General features: G+C 39.0%; 1 protein-coding gene across 2 annotated transcripts in view; it reads left to right on the top strand.

Moving 5' to 3' along the window:
- The window catches only part of MEGF10 (multiple EGF like domains 10), a 211,011-nt gene that overhangs the window by 143,727 nt on the left and 45,067 nt on the right, over positions 1 to 22,217 (top strand). For both annotated transcript variants that reach the window (XM_073624959.1, XM_073624949.1), the window contains exons 10-13: positions 7,297 to 7,471; positions 11,984 to 12,104; positions 13,514 to 13,677; positions 15,780 to 15,882. In XM_073624959.1, coding sequence (XP_073481060.1) covers positions 7,297 to 7,471; positions 11,984 to 12,104; positions 13,514 to 13,677; positions 15,780 to 15,882 — 563 coding nt within the window. The remainder of the gene's footprint in view (positions 1 to 7,296; positions 7,472 to 11,983; positions 12,105 to 13,513; positions 13,678 to 15,779; positions 15,883 to 22,217) is intronic.

Consider the following 22,217-nt stretch of genomic DNA (forward strand, 5'->3'; position numbering starts at 1 on the left):
GATCGGCTTGTGCTGTGTCTAATCACGGGGGGCTGCGCGCACGCACCCCCTACCCACAAGTGCCGGATCACGTACTAGGAACGTGATCCGACACAGGAGAGCCACTTTGCCACCCTATATTGTTATGTGGATATCACGGTAATTAAAACATTATAATATTATAATTAAAATATTTTTAAATATATAATTACATATAAAATAATATATTAACATTATAATATTTTCTTGCCAGCCAATTTACTCTAATAACCACTCCTTTCTAACTGGGATATAGCTTAAACAAACAATATATGTTTTTCTGACTTATTTTAGTAATACACGCATTATTAGCAAAATTGTGCAATATTTTTCAGTTGTTTATATGCCATTGTAGACAGATCTCCCAGCATGTCTGTGATTTGTTCGTATATATGGATTGTGGAAGCTGGAATGAAATAATGAAATTTATTGTAATGTCATTTTTTATGTATTATAATGTAGTTTTTTTATGTATTATAATGTAATTTGTTAACAGCATGGTATTAGTTATTGCAATGAATATGGTTTACAACATGTATTGTTTTTTTCTGCTATACAGAAGAGAGTTAGGCCTAGGGAAATATGACAGATCTTATGGCTTCAATACATTTTGGGTCATTGGCGTTGATTTACTAAAGGCAAATAGGCTGTTCATTTTACAACAGAATTTGCCACAGAGCTTAGTGAATGAGTTGAAGTTCCAAAAAAATCACATGCAAGAAAAATGAAAAATAAAAAAACATTTTTGCTTAAACGTGATTGGATGATGGAAATCAGCAGAACTTGACCCTATTTACTAAGCTCTGGGGAAAATTCCCTTGCAGAGTGCAACTTCCCTTGCAAAGTGAACTGTCTATTTACTTTTTGTAAATCAACCCCATTCTCCTGGATGCAAAGTACATATACAGTGGATTACAGTAACTATGTGCTGATATACCAATACTAATTTGTATATAGTCTATAGATTATCTGTTATATGAGGAATAGGAAAGTTGCCGTTGCTGGCCTGCTTCTGGATATGCTTATTCCTAGCTTTCATGCTGAGCTTACATCTTTAATACTCCCTGATTTACTGAACCATAACACATATTCAGAATTATCTAACTTAAAGTGGATGTAAACCCAATGTCATCCTTTCTAAACTACTGCCATAGGGGTTATCTATAAGGATATACATGCCTTCTGAATGTATCTTTACCTGTCAAATGTCTCCCCTCTGTCTGTTATGAGACCCGAAAAACTGCAGATTCTGTGGGTGGGTCTGTTGTCTGGAGCTCGGTGGGTGGAGTCGTGATGTCAGTAGAATACCCGCCCACCTCTACACTCCCCTTGTCAATATGCATTTTCTCCTGTGTATTTCCTACACTGAACTTCTGCTATCATCTCTAACATCCAGTGAAAAGACAGGAAAGTAACCACATGACTACAGCATGCCAAATCATGCAGAGGTGTGGAACAGCCAATCCTTGCAGAGCTGCTGAAAAAAGGAGTGGGGGAGGGAATTAAAAAATAATGCCTGTGTCTTAGGCTAATGCACGAGATGTAAATCACCTGTCACTCACAGCAAGGGGGAGGATTTGACAAAGTTTTTCTCAGTTTGTCAAGTTTTATCTCACTGAACAATAAAAGGGGATTGCTCAGAGATGGATTAACTCTGTGTGGCAAGACTGGGCTCAAATGATAGGAAATCTTATACTCTACAATATGATAAAAAAAAAAAATTCGGGTTTACATCCACTTTAATATTTATAGGTATACAGTGGATATAAAAAGTCTACACACCCCTGTTAAAATGTCAGGTTTCTGTGATGTAAAAAAAGAGACAAAAATAAATAATTTCAGAACTTTTTCCACCTTTAATGTGACCTATAAACTGTACCATTCAGTTGAAAAACAAACTGCAATCTTTTAGTTGGGGGGAGTAAAAATAAAAAACTAAAATAATGTGGTTGCATAAGTGTGCACACCCTCTTATAACTGGGGATGTAGCTGTGTTCATAATTAAGCAAGTAAAGAAGAGTCAGTACACACCTGCCATCATGTGCCTCTAATTAACCCCAAATAAAGTTCAGCTGCTCTAGTAGGTCTTTCCTGACAGTTTCTTAGTTGCATCCTACAGCAAAAGCTATGGTCTTCAGAGAGCTTCCACATTATCAGAGGGATCTCATTGTTTAAAGGTATCAGTCAGGAAAAGGGTACAAAATAATTTCCAAGGCATTTGAAAAACCGTGGTACACAGTGAAGACTCAGAAAAGAAAGAGGGCGCACCAACCTAGTGCATTACCACTGATAAACTTTAATGCAGCATAAAAACAGTAAAAATTATACTCACAAACGAACTAATAATAATAGCTTTCAAAAGGGCGCAAAAGCGCTGTTTCTGTGGATCTACACCCCAGGACCTGTTGCCGAGAGGATCAGACCGGTGCAAATGGCTGATGGCTAATCAGCCATTTGCACCGGTCTGATCCTCTCGGCAACAGGTCCTGGGGTGTAGATCCACAGAAACAGCGCTTTTGCGCCCTTTTGAAAGCTATTTTTATTAGCTCGTTTGTGAGTATAATTTTTACTGTTTTTATGCTGCATTAAAGTTTATCAGTGGTAATGCACTAGGTTGGTGCGCCCTCTTTCTTTTCTGATTTTTTATAGCTTGAATACCCATTGTTCAAATGAGGGCTGCAAGACGCTAGGCATTACTTCTATAGGTGGCTGCACCACATATCCAGTTCATGGACACCTGAGCGCGGGAGAGGTCTTTTTTTACACAGTGAAGACTGTCATTATCAAATGGATAAAATATGGCACAACCATGATCTGCACGCCCCCCCCCCCCCCCCAAAAAAAAAAAAATTGATGAAAAGACGAAAAGGAAGCTGGCCAGGGAGGCTGCCAAGATGCCTACAGCAACATTAAATGAGCTGCAGGAATATCTGACAAGTACTGGCTGTGTGGTACATGTGACAACAATCTGCCGTATTCGTCATATGTCTGGGCTATGGGGTATAGTGGCAAGACAGAAACCTTTTCTTAACAGAAAAAACATCCAAGCCCGGCTAAATTTTGCAAAAACACATCTGAAGTCTCCCAAAAGCATGTGGGAAATTATGTTATGGTCTGATGAAACCAAGGTTAAAATTCCAAAAGATATGTTTGGCGCAAAAACAACACTGCACATCACCAATAGAAGACCATACCCACAGTGAAGCATGGTGGTGGCAGCATCATGCTTTGGGGCTGTTTTTCTTCAGCTGGAACAGGGGCTTTAGTCAAGGTAGAGGGAATTATGAACAGTTCAAAATACCAGTCAATATTGGCACAAAGCCTTCACGCTTCTGCTAGAAAGCTGAACATGAAGAGGAACTTCATATTTCAGCATGACAAGGACCCAAAGCATACATCCAAATTAACAAAGAAATGGCTTCACCAGAAGAAGATTAAAATTTTGTAATGGCCCAGCCAGAGCCCAGACCTCAATCCCATTGAAAATCTGTGGGGTGATCTGAAGAGGGCTGTGCACAGGAGATGCCCTCGCAATCTGACTGATTTGGAGGTGTTTTTGCAAAGAAGAGTGGGCAAATATTGCCAAGTCAAGATGTGCCATGCTGATTGCCTGATATACTCATACCCAAAAAGACTGAGTGCTGTAATAAAATCAAAAGGCACTTCAACAAAGTATTAGTTTAAGGGTGTGCACACTTATGCAACCATATTATTTTAGTTTTTTATGTTTACTTCCCTCCACCTAAAAGATTTCAGTTTGTTGTTCAACTGAGTTGTACAGTTTATAGGTCATATTAAAGGTGGAAAAAGTTCTGAAATTATTTATCTTTGTCTATTTTTTTTTACATCACAGAAAGCTGACATTTTAACAGGGGTGTGTAGACTTTTTATATCCACTGTATACTTATAAATATTAAGTTAGATAATTCTGAATATGTGTTATGGTTCAGTAAATCAGGGAGTATTAAAGATGTAAGCTCAGCATGAAAGCTAGGAATAAGCATATCCAAAAGCAGGCCAGCAACGGCAGCTTTCCTATTCCCCATATAACAGATATTCTATAGACTATATACAAATTAGTATTGGTATATCAGCACGTAGTAATAATTCTTGCTGCTTTAATTTCCCCACTGTACCTTCCATTTGGCAGTTATTTCTAAGGAGGCCCAGAGGAGCCTAACTGACAGTAAATTCTCATAAAATAGTCTTTACATTGACAGGACATTTGATTTGGTTCTTAGAATCTCCTTGTAGTTGAAGAGAGAATGCTATCGGGGAAAGTGGTACAAGGGCCCCATTGTGCTGCTCTTGTTAACACGCTCCTTCTACACAGCTGACTCTGTCAATTTGTTATGTAGGAACAGCTGGCTCTAACTGCACACTCAATGGGACTGCTGTTTCAGGTAGAGACAGATGGTCTTCTAGCCAGGTATGGGATATATGGATAGAGCCTACAACACAAAGGTCAAAACTGTGATCAAGTCTTTTAACTCTGGGCTTAGTAGAAAATTAAATATATCTCTTTTATTCTAATAGTCCATACGTTCATATATGTGTTGTTTCAAGATAAAATATTGCAGCAAAATTGTTTAGCCATTGATAAAAGCAGAACAAAACTTTTTTCAGTGATATACAAATTGTAGAATTCCAGTTTATACCTAACTAGCCTTAAACTGTCTCCTCACCCCTCCTAACACCTGAGCTAACTACCCTGTGTAAGAAGTACTTATCTATTTTCAGGCCTCTCCAGTCTAGTTACATGATCTCCCCTGTGTCAGCCATCTCTGGCTACAAGGGAGAGGAGAGAGCACTCCAACAACGGCTAGTAAAGCCTAAAGTGGTGATGTCATCCATAGACTTCAATTTCCCATCTGTTGTCAGTGCTTCCTCTTCCTCCCTGAAGTTGCACCGGTTGACACAGGGGAGCTAGATCACATGACCAGAGAGGCTTGAAAATAGGTAAGTATATACATCTTTCTTACACAGGTTAGTTAGCATAACTGTTTGGAGTGGGGAGGGGATAGTTTTAGGGCTAGTTAGGTGTAAGCTGGAATAACCCTTTAAGTTTCATTCTTTATTGCACTAAATCCATTGAAGCACTGATTTAGCAATAAGGCTGGCCATACATGACTTCATTTCTCAATCGATTTCCCCATCCATGCTAAACAGTATGGATAAAGGTATCTCCAATGCCGGAGCAGCACCTGTGACTACCTGAATACCTCAACAGGGACTGAATCTGATAGGATGCAGATATTCCCATAGAAAAAAAAAACAATTTACTGGCAATGAAAGGGAACAGAAATAATACATAAAAAATATTGTTTATTTTCAACCATTTTAAAATAGCTTATATCTGAAGCTGAGATTTCAATTAAAAATACACACATAATTTTTAGTGAATACAACTGCTGGCTCACTAATACCCTATTCATGAAAATACACTTGACTAAATTCATCAAATATATGACTGTATGGTGGAATCATGAGTCAACACATTTCTCCCATTTAGCTTCCCCAGGATGCAAGAGAATTCAGCAGCAGTCACTAAATGTGCAAAAAAAACCCCCCACATATAATATATAGAAAGAATACAAAATCAATACTGGTAGTAATAATAACCATTTATAAATTGTATCCCATATACAGGTAAAGCACCTTGTTCATGTGTTCTAGGTAGCATAGGGTCTCCCTGGGGGGAGCACCGAAGCAAGGAAAAGGGCCAGATGGACAACAGGCAATGGAGAGTCTTGTCCTAATAATGTGGCAATATCAGTTTAAGAAACTTTCTGAGTAAAGAAGCTAGCATATAGCATACCACTGAGGTATGCTATATGCTAGCTTCTTTACTCAGAACGTATGAACAAGGTGCTTTACCTGTATATGGGATACAACTTATAAATGGTTATTATTATGTCTAGTATGGATTTTGTAATCTTTCTATATATTATATGTGTTTTGTGTTGTTTTTTACACATTGCTGTGATTGTTTTTTGCACATTGCAGTGATTGCTACTGAATTTTCATGCGTCCTGAGGAAGCTAAATGAGAGAAACACGTTGACTCATGAGGACTCACAATTCCACCATACAATCATATATTTGATGAATTTATTCAAGTGTATTTTCATGAATAGTGGTATTAGTCAGCAGTTGTATTCACTATAAAATTATGCGTGTATTGTTTTTTAATTGAAATCTCATGAGATATAAGCTGTTTTAACATGGTGCATTTTTTATGTATTATTTGTGTTCCCTTTCATTGCAAGTAAAGTCCATCAAATGTTTGTATTTTTCTATGGGTGTACATATAACGATGTGGCAATTGAGCGGTATATCTTAGGATTCAGTTACTGTTTGTATGGTGTTTTCATCCTGGCTCAGTCAATGTTTAAATTAACTCTTGTCAAATGAGGTTGTGCTTAAAGGGTTACCCAGGGCTGGCATTTTGTATTGCAAAACTCAAGACATCAGTGGCTGGCTTAAGGGTTGAGGAAGACTTCATGGGGTCCTTATGGCCACGCTCTTATTTTCTATATTCAATTGTTTGTCCACCTAAAAGTGGATTTACACTGGTCCATGTACATGCAGCAGGTGTGGTAACAAACATGTGTAGGTGTGAATAAACCCATAGAGTTTCCCTTTGTCCTTCACATTAAACTGCAGTGCATAGATGTGAACCATAATAGTCTTGTGGACTACTTATATGGTACACTTTGTATTTGTCACTATTTGCACTTGTTTGTGATTTTTTTTGCACATGAATGGTTGCACTTTAATGAAGTCTCATTTATTGGCGCTACATATTTGTTTTTAGCTCTTTTGTGGGTTTTGTAAACTGATCTATCCTGCAAGCTGCCTGAGTGGATTATTTTCTATCACTGACTGTTATTCGGGATTACTATAGATGTGAACCTGCCACATAGGAAAGAATGAGATTTCTACTTGACATGCATTTTCCTGCATCAAAATGCAAGTGTTTTGCTGCATCAAAATGGATGTGAATAGGTGGATCCTAGATGGATCCTGATGGACTGAGTCAACTCCTCCAATAGTGAGCTCCTCCTATCATAATTTGGGTACTCCTGTGAATTTATGGGTGTTGTCACCCACCTTTCCATGTTCCAGCACCTCATGTTGCCTCTTTGCAGTGATAAGAGAAAACATTAATAATCTGTGCTCTACACAAAGAGAATAGAATTGGCATAAATGTGTGTTTGGTGTCATATTCAGTGGTGGAATCATTTGTGCTCTTTTCTCTTTGATCTTGTCCTCCCAGCTGTCATCCAATGTCTGGAGAATGTTCCTGTAAGCCTGGTTGGTCTGGACTCTACTGTAATGAGACTTGTTCTCCCGGCTTCTATGGCGAATCCTGTCAGCAGATCTGCAGCTGCCAAAATGGTGCAGACTGTGACAGTGTGACTGGGAAATGCATCTGCGCCCCTGGCTTTACGGTAAATTAGAATTTAAGCTCCCCTGTTTCCTCACTGTATATGTTTTAGAAGAATGGTAAAGTCTGATTGTTGATGTTAATGACAATGAGGTATGACATTGCTGTATTTACATTTTTAAATGGCGCCTCAGAAATGGAATGACATTTTTTTTTTTTGCGTATAACATTTTCTGAGGATCATGTAAAAACATTTATTATGGAACTTGTTTAAATTGAAGGCTTGTTTCCTATGTTCAGAACTACAACATGCTGTTGCATATGAATATTTACTATGTCTAGCCAGTAGAGCTCTAAGCACCTATTTGCTTATTTGCTTATTTACCAGGTTAATTATAACTACTTTGCTGAAAAAAGGCCACTGTGCATTGAGCTGAATAGATAAAACTCAAATGACACACACAGAAAGTTTGAAAAGAAAAAAGGCTTTACTTTGCTCTCTGTGGAATACCATGATTGCTTCATAAGTGAATTCTGGGTTATTTCTATTAAAATTAGGATTTTATATAAATACTAAAAAAGGTTTAAAAACTTGTAAACTTTAAAGCGGTGTTCAGCCTGGGGAAAAAAAAAATAAAAGTCAGCAGCTACAAATACTGTAGCTGCTGACTTTTAATATTAAGACACTTACCTGTCCAGGGACCCCGCGATGTCGGCACCCCAGTCGAATTTCGTAACGGCTGTCGGGTGCTGCTGCCACCATTCGTCGTAGGGGAAACCGGCAATGAAGCCTATTTCTTTTTGCACATGCGTTTTCTAATGGGCCCGGCGGAGGGGGAAGGAGAGGGGGACCGGATGGGTACCTGTTAAAAATAGGTACCCGTTTCCCCCTGAAAGGTGCCAAATGTGGAGGAAGCAGATCAGCGGAAGTTCCACTTTTGGGTGGAACTCTGCTTTAAAGAGAACCTTTTATCATCGTAATGATCGCAATCTTAAATCAAATATTTTAAATACTTACTTGATTACTACAGAAAAGCCTATTCCCCAGCACAGCCCCTCCCATCATAACCCTCTCCTCTTCTGGGAGTCTCTGATTACTATCTGTGCTGACCCAGCATTAAAGCCTACGTTTAGTTGATTTTTTTTAAATCAGCACAAGGAATTGAATGAGAGGCATCCCTTATGCTCGTGGCTGCTCTCTTGAAATCTTGTCCTTACTCTTGTCCTTGCTCTTCAGCACAACTGATTGGCTCCTTGGGCTGCTTCTCCCTCTCCTGGTCTGGGCTCTGCTGTTCAGAGTCTGCAGGAGGCTGATATCAAATGAAATACAGATACTTACACTGGTTACATTTAAAAAAATGTGATTTATTGATGAAATAAAGTATAACTAAAGTCAAAACATTTTTTTTTTGTTTCAGGCAAAGTAGAGATAGATTAGAACACCTATTAGGTTTTTATTGCTGTCTTTGCCCCCCTTGGGAAGAATCGCCCTCTCTATTTGTCCTATTTACCATTATCATTGAAAGTGAAAGTAAATGAAAATCAAAAATTTTGGGTTGTCCCCAGAAAAGTAATAGAGGGGAAATTTTCCAACACTAGTTCTGGTGACTTGGGGGATCAAATGGGATTCCCTTAATTTTCATAGATTTCCTCTCACTTCCTGTTTGGCATTGGGACAGGAAGTGAAGGTAAATCTCCCCAATGGGACACAGATGGCAAAAAAAAAATCTAAGGGGTTATAACCCTCCCTGACAGGGCTTCCATCTTCGACCGGTCATCCTTCTGGGTTCGCGGATAGCCGATGTTTGACCGGTGGAGCGGGGGTCACGGCCGCAGCCATGGCTCTCTCTATGGATGGCACTCCATCCACTAAGTGTGCAGTGTGAATGCACCGGTGACATCACCAGTGCAGCTAAAGCAAATATCTTCTAAACAGCGCACGTTTAGGAGATATTTGCTGTACCTACTGGTAAGCTTTATTATAGCCTCACCTGTAGGTATAAATCAAAAAGAAGCATTTACTATGACTTTAAGGATCACAAATGTTTAGAATAAAATGGCAGGACCTGGAAATCATTAGGTGGCCGGATCCTGAGATCAGGGTGTTTGAACCTATGGCTAGACTGCCAGCATAAGGTTCAAAGTATACAGCTTTAACATGTTTTGGCCATACCTCCCCAAATGACCCCTTAGAATGCAAAACCCACCATATCTCCAAGATAACTGATTGCATACCTGCATGTTACCCTTGTATAAAATGCCAAAATCTAAAATTCTAAACATCCATCCTCTGGGGAATTTCGACTATTAACTGCAATTCATTCTCTTGCGTCTCTTGTTTATGAACCTAATTTGCAAATTTTCCTGATGAGTGCTACTGATTGTGGTTTGCCATTGATTGCAATTTGTATTTCACCAAGTATAGACTAGAGGGAATAAAACATCATTTTGGTGATGATGTTTTCCTAATGATTGCGTTTTCTTTGTATCACTGAATTAAGTAAAGAGCTAGGGAAGAGTATTATAACATAATCTAAGTGTGCCATAGAAGGCTATATATTCAGGCTACAGATTCAAACATCGCATTCCATCATTTGGCTGTGCAAGGGTTGAAAAGTGATTCTGAGAATTGGGAGTTCTTGTTATCCAACTCACAGATCTTCAGGCCTATTGGAAAATAATTGCAGCTAATGAAAGACCTTTTCCTCTTCTCAGTGGAAATGGGAACAACGAGCAGATTTCTCACTGCTTGACATTCTCTGTGACTGATCTGCCTGTCTATGACCCCCCGCTATATGCCTGGAAGCTGACAAGCAGCTGGTATTTATTCATGGCACACTGGGCCTCTCAAAATATGAGTTAAGTCTCAGTGTTTTCTGACTTCCAGAGAGATGCTTGACCGGGCATGTAGATCAACAACCTGCTACATTGAGCCAGGCTTCATTTAAACTGAGGTGGATAGTGAGTGCTTGGTACACATTTCCCTATGGCATGGCAAGTTTTAGATACCAATCAGTAAGCATCAAATTGACAATATAATATAGAGAAGTATAAATGTGGATTCTTATTAAAGTAGGCTGCAAATAAAGGCAGAAAACTGCATACTTGTTTCAGGACCAATTGCTGTGTCAACACAACAACAACAAAAATAGCATTTTCAGGAGAAATCAGCTATGGTAGCTGCTGTATTTCCCTTAGCCCTTATAATCAAGTACGTATAATATATTGCCAAAAAGTATTTTGCATTTTCATTCTGAGCCAATAGTTGGAGCTGCAACCTCTTTTTCAAGTGGCAATTTGTGGCTATTTAACCGCTTGATGCACAAAACCTGTTGTTAACAGAGATCAGTAGCTCAAGGTGAAATTTACACATAAAACAGAATGCCTCATTGCAGAGACATGCTTATCAGACAGCCCAGTTCATAGTTTCAGCAAAAGGCAATCTGTCTGACCATCTGACCATTATTGCTGTGTTGTTTTTTAGGTAACCTACAGTGCTCTAGGAATCATTTGTAATGTATTATTTGTTTAAATAACAAAGATTGTATACATATAGTAACATATATAAATAGTTTAAACATTTAGGAATAGATAGAGGAGCCCATCCATATGGGTGAAAAAAAGTGGTGCTCACCCCAAATTATGTGACAAAACCAAAAACAAAGACAAAAAACACCCAGGTGCTTTTAGGCAGCAAAAATTACAAACTATGTCAATTGGATATATGAAAAATATATTTTATTGATACAAAATTACATAAAGTTTCAAAAAGAAAGTGTAATTATAAAAAAGTTTTTTTTGAGCAGTATATCAAGTCTGAAAAAAATTGTCATGTATATAATGTTGTTTATCTATGCCATTAGGACATCCTGTGTAGTATAGAGGCTACATGTACCAAACATTTAGGAATTTACATAAATAAAAATATAGACTCAAACATTATTAACCAACAAAAATACAAAATATTAACCAACAAATCACATTTTAGGTTACTGCAGTTAAATCAGACATCTGATTGATTGGTATGAGTTGCTACATTTCATACTTACTTATGAGACAAATGAAACTTAAAATAGTAATTCTGTTTTGTGTTTTTCATACACGTATGACCTTGAAAAAAAGGTTAAAATACTAAATGTCAAATTCCCAGTTTCACAATCACGTTTGGCACATTTGTTACTGCAGATGGGTTACTTGATATTGTTTTTTTTCTGCTATTCATTATATGTACTTGCTTATTTGCCTATAGATTTTTGGCTGGTATATTTTACAGTCAACATCTCTTAGCATTCATAAAGAATAACTAAAAAAGGGTTTTAGTATAAGAAAACTATGCATACCATTTTGGTTTCCAGCTAGCTGGAAAATACGTGCCATTTATGAATCTTTCCCTTGGACATTGATCTCCTTTATTTTACATTGATCTTCTTTACCTTATCATTATTCAGTCTTTGGAATTTCAGTACAGTGATTTTTTTCATTTTTACCCTTTAACTTCTTTATACTTTTTTGTCAGCTTCAACAGCCTTTTGAGAACTTTCTCTGTTTGTCAACTCATAAAGTCTTTGTATTCTAGGGTGAATACTGTTCTATACCTTGTCCAGCCGGTACATATGGCAGTAACTGCTCATCTGTTTGTAACTGCAAGAACAATGCTGTGTGTTCTCCCGTGGATGGCTCATGTACTTGTAAAGCAGGTGAGAGTCCCATTTCATGTCAGTTCATAGAAGCTCCCATACAAAATAAGAAATATTTGATATCCTTTGTTAATCTTAAAACTAAATACAAAAAAAGCTAAAGAAAATGTGAGAAACCACTTTGGAGCAATTCAGAACTGTTTTTATACTGAAATAGCAAGTTGTCAGCTTTGAGCTGCAGCGAATCTAGATCAGCCTATAGTGACTGATTGAGTACAAAGCCCAGGAGCTGATATCATTTACTTAAATTGTGGGAGATGACATTCGGTGAGAGTAAATCGTCAGGTTCGGACATTTTTTTTTCTTGTGGCGGGTCGGTGGCCATCAGCATGATTGATGCGGATCTGCATTGCTGGATGACATAATTTTTGTGGATTTACATTGTGGGACTTGTCAAAAAGTGTGTGTGTGTGTTTATTTGCTATTGACTTTTTTCGTGAATCAGTAGGGGGGAAGTGGTATCTGGGAGCTCCCTTTATTTTTAAAAGGGGGTTCCAAATTGCGATAATCCAGCCATCCACATGTAGACCCCCACAACCACTGGGCCAGGGTTATAGGGAAGAGGACCTTGTCCTCATCAACATGGGAATAAGGTCTTATGACAGGGGGTCCCTTTTGGTAAGGTAACCTCCCATGTTAAGGGCATGTGGCCTGGTTTGGTTTAAGGGGGGGGGCTCCACACTCCCCTCTCTCTTTCCTGGCCTCCCAGACTGGTATGGATTTTGGGAGAGACCCCACACTTTTTTCTTTTTTTGAGCGGGGTCTCCCCTTAAATTCCATATCAGACCTAAAGGTCTGTTGTTTGCTTACAGTCACCTGTCAGGCAGGAAGCTGTCACATTTAGCACAAATATTCCTTCATATGTTCACACCAGAATGAGGTGCGAGAAAAGCACATTCCATGCACATTTGCCCCAATGCCCTCAAAACACACTACCTTTGTGCGGTGCTGTGGCTGCAAATGTAAACGACACTCCAAATGCAGTGTGTTTGAGGGCACCAAATTGCATAGTACTGCATTTTTTTTTCAAGTAGCACATGCACTACTTCTTCAAGTTCTGGAGCAATTTCACCCTTTTAAAGTGAATGGGCTGCAAAATCGCACTGCACGGAAACACGCAGAAATTGTACAGGAATGTGTACTGTGTTCTAGTGCGACCCCAGTGTGAACCGACCCTCATGATTAAAAGTTTTTATGGCTATTTTCCTGTTAAGTTCAAATGTTAGGGAACATTCGCCTAAGGAAAGACAACAAGGAAACTATAACACTAACACACTTATTAGAAATATTACAGGTATTATTCATCACGCTTGCATGAATGTTGTTTAATATATACCATAGTTGTCACAGTAAGTAGTTGCTGTCAATTATCCAACGGGTCCCTTGATTGTGATCATTTTTCCCGCCAGGTTGGTATGGAGTGGATTGCTCTATTAACTGCCCTCGAGGGAGCTGGGGTCTTGGATGTAATCTCACCTGCCAGTGTCAGAATGGAGGCGCCTGCAATGCTCTGAATGGAAGCTGCACATGTGCTCCTGGCTGGAGAGGTGTAAACTGTGAACTCCCATGCCAGGTAATACTACATCCGCTACACAGGATCTTCACACTGTGATACGCTGTCTGTTTCTATAGATTTCTTTTTCTATGGATTATACTCTGAACAATGATTATATTCCTGCATTACTAAGCAAATATGGAACTCAAAAGAAAGCTTTAGCTTCACTCAACATGCTTTATCTATATAGCCTATAAGCCTAGTACAACACTGCCCCTGGTGGTGTTATTTCAATTTTACCTGTACTATAATAATTGATTCGTTTGCACAGTTCTCACTTGACATGGATCAGTTCTTATGCCAGCTTTACCATATCATATTGTTATTGTGAAAAAGTAGCTCTTTTTTTACCAAAAATAAAATTTCACTGTTGTAAGTTAGACACTTGTAACTTCAAGCCTACGATAAGATCACATGATCTCTTTCTTCACAAAGAACATTGGTGCTGTATTTTAAAGACTGCAGTGCAGAGAATGTACTGTTTTCAGTCAGACTGACTGGGGTTGATTTACTAAAACTGGAGAGTGCATAATCTGGTACAGCTTTACATAGAAATCAATCAGCTTCCAGATTTTTTTTTGTCAAAGCTTTAAGGAGAAGTACAGCCAAAGCTCGTTTGGGGGTACTCCTCCTATGGATCACAGGCGTGCAGTTCGTTCTGCACTCCTGTGACTCGTTCTCAGCAGACAGCAGACTGAAGCCTGCTGTCGGCTGACATCACAGAGCAGGTCCAGGCTCGGGCAAGAGTGCGACCATATGATCGGGATCAGCCCACATGCCTGGACCGGCACCCGGCTCAACCTCTCAGTGATCCGTTGAGAGTCTGAGCCGGCCGCTCCCGCCCCCTCCACAGCCCAACACTCCAGTGAGCGAGGGGGGCAGAGCTGTCTGACAGTCAGCAGCTCTCTGCTTAGGGAGCTCTGAGAACCAAGCAATCGCTGGTGTTTAATCGCTCGGTTCTTAGTGTTACAGCCAGCGGGGGGACAGATGTAGCATCAGACCGATGCTGCATCCAGCTAGGTAAGTATGATTCTTAAAAAAAAAATAAGACCCCTTTCACGCTGGGGTGGTTTTCAGGTGCTTTAGCACTAGAAATAGCCTCTGCTAAGCGCCTGAAAACCGCCTCCCATTCATTCAAGTGTGACTTTTCACACTTGGGCGGTGCGCTTGCGGGATGTTCGGGAAGTCCTGCAAGCAGCATCTTTGGGGCCCTGCCTATTGGAATGAATGGGCAGCGCTTCCCAAGCCGCAACATGGGAGTTTTAACCCCTTCTTTGGGGTTAAATGCGCCCCGCTAGCAGCCGAAAAGTGCAGCTTAAACAGCAGTAAAGCGGCAAAACAAACGGCGCTTTACCACGAACGTAGCCCCAGTGTGAAAGGGGTACTTCTCTTTTAATTGAACAAGCTGAAGTTAGAAGCTGATTGGCTACTATGCACACCTGCACGAGATTTTGCACATTACAGTTTTAGTAAATCAACCCCAATGCCTGGTAATCTTTCAGTTTTAAAATTAAATTTTGGAATGAATGTAATTCAAGCGAAAACCACATCATCACGGTGGTCAAAAGTAAATGTCGATTGATAACACTAATAATTGGTACATCGAACAAACGTTCTTAAAATTAAACATTTTGAACAAACTACTAGTGTAGAGTGAACTTTGAACTAGAGAGAGTCAGCGAGGCACAATCAATGTGAATAGGCATTGAGCAAATATGGCTGCTCCTTTGTGCATATACAGTTTTAAGCTATACATACAAACACAATTTTTAAACCATTAGCAAATAATGATTTAAAATAATATTATATTTTGCACAAACATCTAATAAAAGTGAAAATAAAAGTGTAATTCTATTGCCTTTTTCCTCCAGTGGTTGCCTTTATTGAGCAATAGACTGCAAAGTAAAATAAATGTAAAATATATAAATTTCAATAAAGCTGGGGGAGCTAATAAATATAGAATTTGTATTGGTAATTTATAATGCATACAGTGGGGTTTTTAGTTTTAGTTTTCCTTTAAGATATTTGCTGTCTGAAACCATCTGTATTTGAAACAGCAATAATATGTGCATTGAGTCCATTTATTAAAATGTTTTGTATTTGTATTTACATATTTCTAGGATGGCACCTATGGAATGAACTGCTCCGAACGTTGTGACTGTAGCCATGCTGATGGTTGTCATCCAGCCACAGGGTACTGCCGCTGCCTGGCAGGGTGGGCAGGTAAATGACATGAATGCATAATAATAAGACAAAAATGGTGTTTGAACAGACCCCATAAAATACAATTTCACTTAAATTGTATTTTATGGGGTCTGTTCACACCATTTTTGTTTATTTACTGCCACTGTTTGTCTGACTATGCACAAATGTAGGTATTCAGCGCTAAAGACTATACATATTATTTTAGCGTTCGTAAAACAACGTTATTGAAGCAGTTGGACCAGGTGGCACTCAAGTATTCAGGTTCAGACTACACTTGTAGTCAAAGATGTGGACACTTTTAAAAAATTTAGGGTTTGTCTGATTTGGAATGATAAATTTAATGCAAAATGTGCTAAAACTCATTAAGAGGAATTCATAAAGGGTGATATAGACCCCCTTTAGAATTCTGATGGGTGCAGCACTGTCGGTACTTTCACCTGATCCATGTACCTGTCAGAGACAGGTACATGACTCTGTCCATGTCTGCATTGAGGTCAGAAAGTCCATACTATACTCCTTCCTCAGTGCACTCCCACACCCCTTTCCGGCCACTGCTTCTATCAGTAATGTTATTGACACCAGCACAAATGCTTTCCTGAATTAGGTGCAGGTAAGGGAACTACCACCAAAAATCTTTCGTTAGGGCTATTTTGAATTCCCCTGAATGTGTTATATATCATGTTATTCCAAATTTAAAGCTGAATACAATTTTACACTATTTAATATATATCTATTCATGATACATGATTTTATGTATAAAAATGTCTGTGACTGGTTAGATAACCTTTAGAAGCAATAACAGCTTTGCACCTTTCTGGAATAGAGTGAACAACATTTTGAGGTTCTTTAATATGATATCAGCATTTCATTATACTGTAGATCCATGAGTTCTCGGTTGTTTCTTGGCTCTCTATTACAACACCATTCTTTAATAAAACCCAGAGGTTTTTAATGGGGTTTAGGTCCGGGCTATTTCCTGGCCAGTCGACAACATTGATATGATGGGACGAAAACCAGTCCTTTAGCAGTATGACAAGGTGCATTATTTTGTTGGAAATGGAAATTGTGCAATGGAATAACTATGAGGAAAAACTGCAGAAAGAAAAATTTTGGATTTAAGACATTTTTTTGCTGGGCTCTTGTATGGAAGGGACTTCCTTGCCTGATCTGCTCATATATTGATTTTCACCTTCACACATACTCTTGATGCTTGGCATGGCTTTATCTGTAATACCCTATACCAGGTATATGCAATTAGCGGACCTCCAGCTGTTGCAGAACTACAACTCCCATGGGGCATAGTAAGACTCTGACAGCCACAAGCATGACACCCAGAGGCAGAGGCATGATGGGACTTGTAGTTTTGCAACAGCTGGAGGTCCGCTAACTGCTTATCCCTGCCCTATACATTTATGGCCATACAGTTGTGCTCATAAGTTTACATATCCTGGCAGAATTAATGATTTCTTGGCCATTTTTCAAACAATATGAATGATCACAAACACAAAAACTTTTCTTTCACTCATGGTTAGTGTTTGGCTGAAGCCATTTATTATCAATCAACTGTATTTACTTTTTTAAATCATAATGACAACAGAAACTACCCAAATGGCTCTGATCAAAAGTTTACATATCCTGGTGATTTTGGCCTGATAACATGCACACAAGTTGACACAAAGGGGTTTGAATGGCTATTAAAGGTAACCATCCTCACCTGTAATCTGTTTGCTTGTAATTAGTGTGTGTGTATAAAAGGTCGATGAGTTTCTGGACTCCTGACAGACCCTTGCATCTTTCATCTAGTGCTGCACTGACGTTTCTGGATTAAGTCATGGGGAAAGCAAAAGAATTGTCAAAGGATCTGCGAGAAAAGGTAGTTGAACTGTATAAACAGGAAAGGGATATATAAAGATATCCAAGGAATTGAGAATGCCAATCAGCAGTGTTCAAACTCTAATCAAGAAGTGGAAAATGAGGGGTTCTGTTGAAACCAAACCACGGTCAGGTAGACCAACTAAAATTTCAGCCACAACTGCCAGGAAAATTGTTCGGGATGCAAAGAAAAACCCACACATAACTTCAGGTGAAATACAGGGCTCTCTGAAAACGTGGTGTGGCTGTTTCAAGATGCACAATAAGGAGGCACTTGAAGAAACATGTGCTGCATGGTCGAGTCGACAGGAGAAAGCCATTACTACGCAAATGCCACAAAGTATCCAGCTTACAATACGCCAAACAGCACAGAAAAAAGCCTCAAACCTTCTGGCACAAAGTCATTTGGAGTGATGAGAACAAAAGAAAGCTTTTTGGCCACAACTATAAACGCTTCATTTGGAGAGGAGTCAACAAGGCCTATGATGAAAGGTACACCATTCCTACTGTGAAACACAGAGGTGGATCGCTGATGTTTTGGGGATGTGTGAGCTACAAAGGCACAGGGAAATTGATAAACTTGATGGCAAGAATGCAGTATGTTATCAAAAAATACTGGAGGAACATTTGCTTTCATCAGCCAGGAAGCTGCGCATGGGACGTACTTGGACATTCCAACATGACAATGATCGAAAACATAAGGCCAAGTTGACCTGTCGTTGGCTACAGCAGAATAAAGTGAAGGTTCTGGAGTGACTATCTCAGTCTCCTGACCTCAATATCATTGCGCCACTCTGGGGAGATCTCAAACGTGCAGTTCATGCAAGACAGCCCAAGAATTTACAAGAACTGGAGGCTTTTTGCCAAGAGGAATGGACAGCTTTACCATCTGAGAAGATAAAGAGCTTCACCCACAAATACCACAAAAAATGTCAAGCTGTCATTGATGTTAAAGGGGGCAATACACGGTATTAAGAAATAGGTATTGTAAACTTTTGATCAGGGTCATTTGGGTAGTTTCTGTTGTGATTATGATTTAAAAAGAGTAAACACAGTTGATTGATAATAAATGGATTCAGCCAAACACTAACCATGAGTGATAGAAACGTTTTTGTGTTATCATTCATATTCTCTGAAAAATGGCCAAGAAATCATAAATTCTGCCAGGGTATGTAAACTTATGAGCACAACTGTCTGTTTCAATGAGTGGGGTTGAATAAGGTAGTTTCTAGGTTTAATGCTGATTTTAGGTGAAACCTTCCAAAAATCACACCTAAAAGTAGGGAACAGTTAGATCCTCTCTGCCCAGTTTTTATTGTGGTATGTGTTCCTCCTGGAAAGATTCACTCTTCTATTTATCCTAATGATCTTTTTCATCAATAAGCTGGCCATACACTGTGAGTTTTTTCCACTCAGTTCACATATTTGACTTTATTAGTGGCTGCAGCTGATTGGCTACAGCCACTGATCAATGGAAAGTTTTCCAACATGTCCCTTTGACAGAAGTCCATTAAACAATCAATTCTGTTGAGCAGGGGAGCTCACACACTGGACCCTTATCTTTTCTAACATTATGAGACAGAATGTGCTCTTTGCATACAGCTTTCCTAACAAATTGCTTTCTAAAATAAAATCTAGCAAAATATACTATTGCCATATATTCTTTCTTGCTGAGTGGGGTTACTTTATGATCTGTAGGAAAAGAGTGGTATTTCTTCGAGCTGCTTCTTGAGAGGGAATGTTGATTGCACAAGACGGCTACAAGTGCAGAAGGCATAAAGACCTAAGTACTTCTGAGCGGCTGGGTAAAGTTTTATCATGAGCCCTCAGTAATTGCCTAGCAACATGTCCAGACCATCAAAGGCCTCTTTGTCCAGAGCCCTGGCAAAAACATTCCTTCACAAATCTCCTTATCGACACTAGAACAGACCAAATCTCAGCTTGCTGCAGAAGCTGCATCAACAATGCATGGTAACTTTACACACAGTATATAACATCCATGACATATAGAACCACTGCACCTTATATAGTTCCTTTTGCTTTTATCTATCTGAAAAAAGACACTTTGTGCAGATCATGACTCCGAAACCTATCAGAGTTCAACATTTTGTCAACTTTGTCTTTCTTCCACACAAAGAAACAAATGATCTATTCAGTGGTCCAGCAGCTTTGATTGTTAATGCGGAGCAGACACAATGAGATTTGGGATGCTGGCTAGCATGACTGTTAATAGCAGAATATGTTATCCATTCTGTCTCTAGAGCACAAAAGTTACATCTATTGCTATCTCAAGATTGTAAAGCAGGTCTGGGCCCATAATTAAGAGTTCACATTATAGATTTGTTCTTGGCTTGAAATTAGTGGCTCAGTTAGGGATTTTCTACTATAACACAAGGAGGAAAAAAAATCTTAACAAAACATGGGACTGTGAATGAGCTCTGCAGTGCAGCACTGTGTGGCGGTGAAATGACGTGATTTCCTCTGCGGCCTTTATCGTTTGTTATGGGATTAATCATAATCTGCTCAGAGCTAATTGGAAATTAACCCCATGGCTATGTAACAGCAGTAATATACGTTTTAAAGAATACCTTGCCAGTGTATATAATTACTTTGAATGATTTCTTTTCTGTCTGTTAGATAGGGGCAGTATAATTTTCAAATAAAACCAGATGGTAAATGGATGTTTACTAAAGGCCTTCTTATATAACGCTGACACTTTTCTCATGAGAGTATGAATGGCCAAAATATGGCTTTAAATAAAGTTTCTGGATTACACGGGTTTATTCAGTTTTAGTGCGCCTAATTTAATTGAGGCAGAGTTGATAGTTGTCAGTATATTTCAGCTGAGTGATAAAGAGTGAATAATTTTGTTGGGTTGTTAAGGGGCAGTTTATATGGTAAAAGCAACAAGCAGCAATAAATATAACTACATTTTTGTATCTTTTTTTTGTGTTACAGAATATTTGGCAAAATGGGTACATTGGTTTTTGGCCTACTGCTGTTAACTACTTTTACTAAGGAGTGGCCATTAGGGATGAGCTCAGGTATGTTTGTATCCTAGTCCAAACTCACCTAAGTGACCCTGACAGAAAGCTGTCACCTGTACTGAGCCAATTATAAGCGGCCAAGACAGTCCTTGCCCCACAGCCGCATATATACAAGGGGAATGTATGTGTGCAGCTGCGGATTGCCTATACGACATATGATTGGCTCAGTGCAGTTACAGCTTCTTGGCAGGATCATTTAGATGGGGTTGGATTAGGATCCAAACAGGTCTGAGCTCATCCCTAGTGACCATGCAGCCATAGTTTTCTTTTGTGTGGCCTGTGGCTGAAATCCAACAGGCTCCTCCATCCATGCTAAACCTAATGGCTATTGTATTTTGACTGCCGGATGCAGTCACTGATCAGATGAAAATCAATGTTTAAAATACAAATTCTGTCACGCCAGGGCTCCGAAAAATCACATAAATTAATAAGAGCTGCTAGCACAAGTACAAAAACAACATACACAGTTTTTTTTTGATAATCAACATTTTTTGAGCTGGGTGGTCCTGACATGAGCCAAAATTTAAGTCATGTATGGCATCCTTATCCCTAAACTCCTCTTTGTGACATAATAGTTATCATTTTCATTAAAGTGTATGTCCAACCAAAAAGTTTTGTATAGAGTAGGGAAGTTGATATCTGTCACTTTTGTATTTCTATCCAAAGCTCCAATAGAGAGATTTAGCCTCACTTTCTGTCCTGCTGACAATTTACTCTCCAAAACCAACATGGACAGAAATGAGGTTAAAAAGTTTGTGGTTTAAAAAGTTTCTAGCAAGACAGTAATTGAGGTAACTAATGGAACCATGGTTTGCAGTAAAACCTTACAGGTGGTCCAACCCTTCCCTACTTTATCCTAAACTAAAAAAAAAAGTTTGAGGACACGACTTACTACTACAGACTGATCTCTATTCCGACATGCAGTGACAGATAATCACTACAAGGGAGTTTTAAATTTCCATGTGAATATTTTGGAAGCTCCTAAACAGCTGATAAAAAGCTAATATTTTCCCAAAGGAAGTTCTCCTTTAACTTGTAGATAATGCTAAAATATCCTATAACAAAAACATCTCCATCCGCACCATCCTGCACCAGAATACAAATGAAGGAGATTTTTATTTTACTTAAAGAAATTGCTTTCTTAGCCGCTGTTATGTCATTACTGCCAAGACATTGGTAACATGTTCTTAGCTGAAGGAGAAGATTAGTGTTCACACAGGGCCACCAAGTGCCTGGCTCTGCCTAAATGTCAGTCCCAAATTGGTTTTGTGTGAGATCTGGTGGTCATAGTGTTCAGTGTCTCTGCATTCGATCTCTGCACTAGAAGAAGTGCTGATTTCTTTGCAAAGGTAATAAACATCTCATTTATCATCTATAAATATTCTAGAGCAGGATGTTATTCATGAGGTTGAATGTCATTACAATATAGATTTA

Source organism: Aquarana catesbeiana, linkage group LG01 (genome assembly GCF_042186555.1).
Source record: "Aquarana catesbeiana isolate 2022-GZ linkage group LG01, ASM4218655v1, whole genome shotgun sequence".
NCBI lineage: Eukaryota > Metazoa > Chordata > Amphibia > Anura > Ranidae > Aquarana > Aquarana catesbeiana.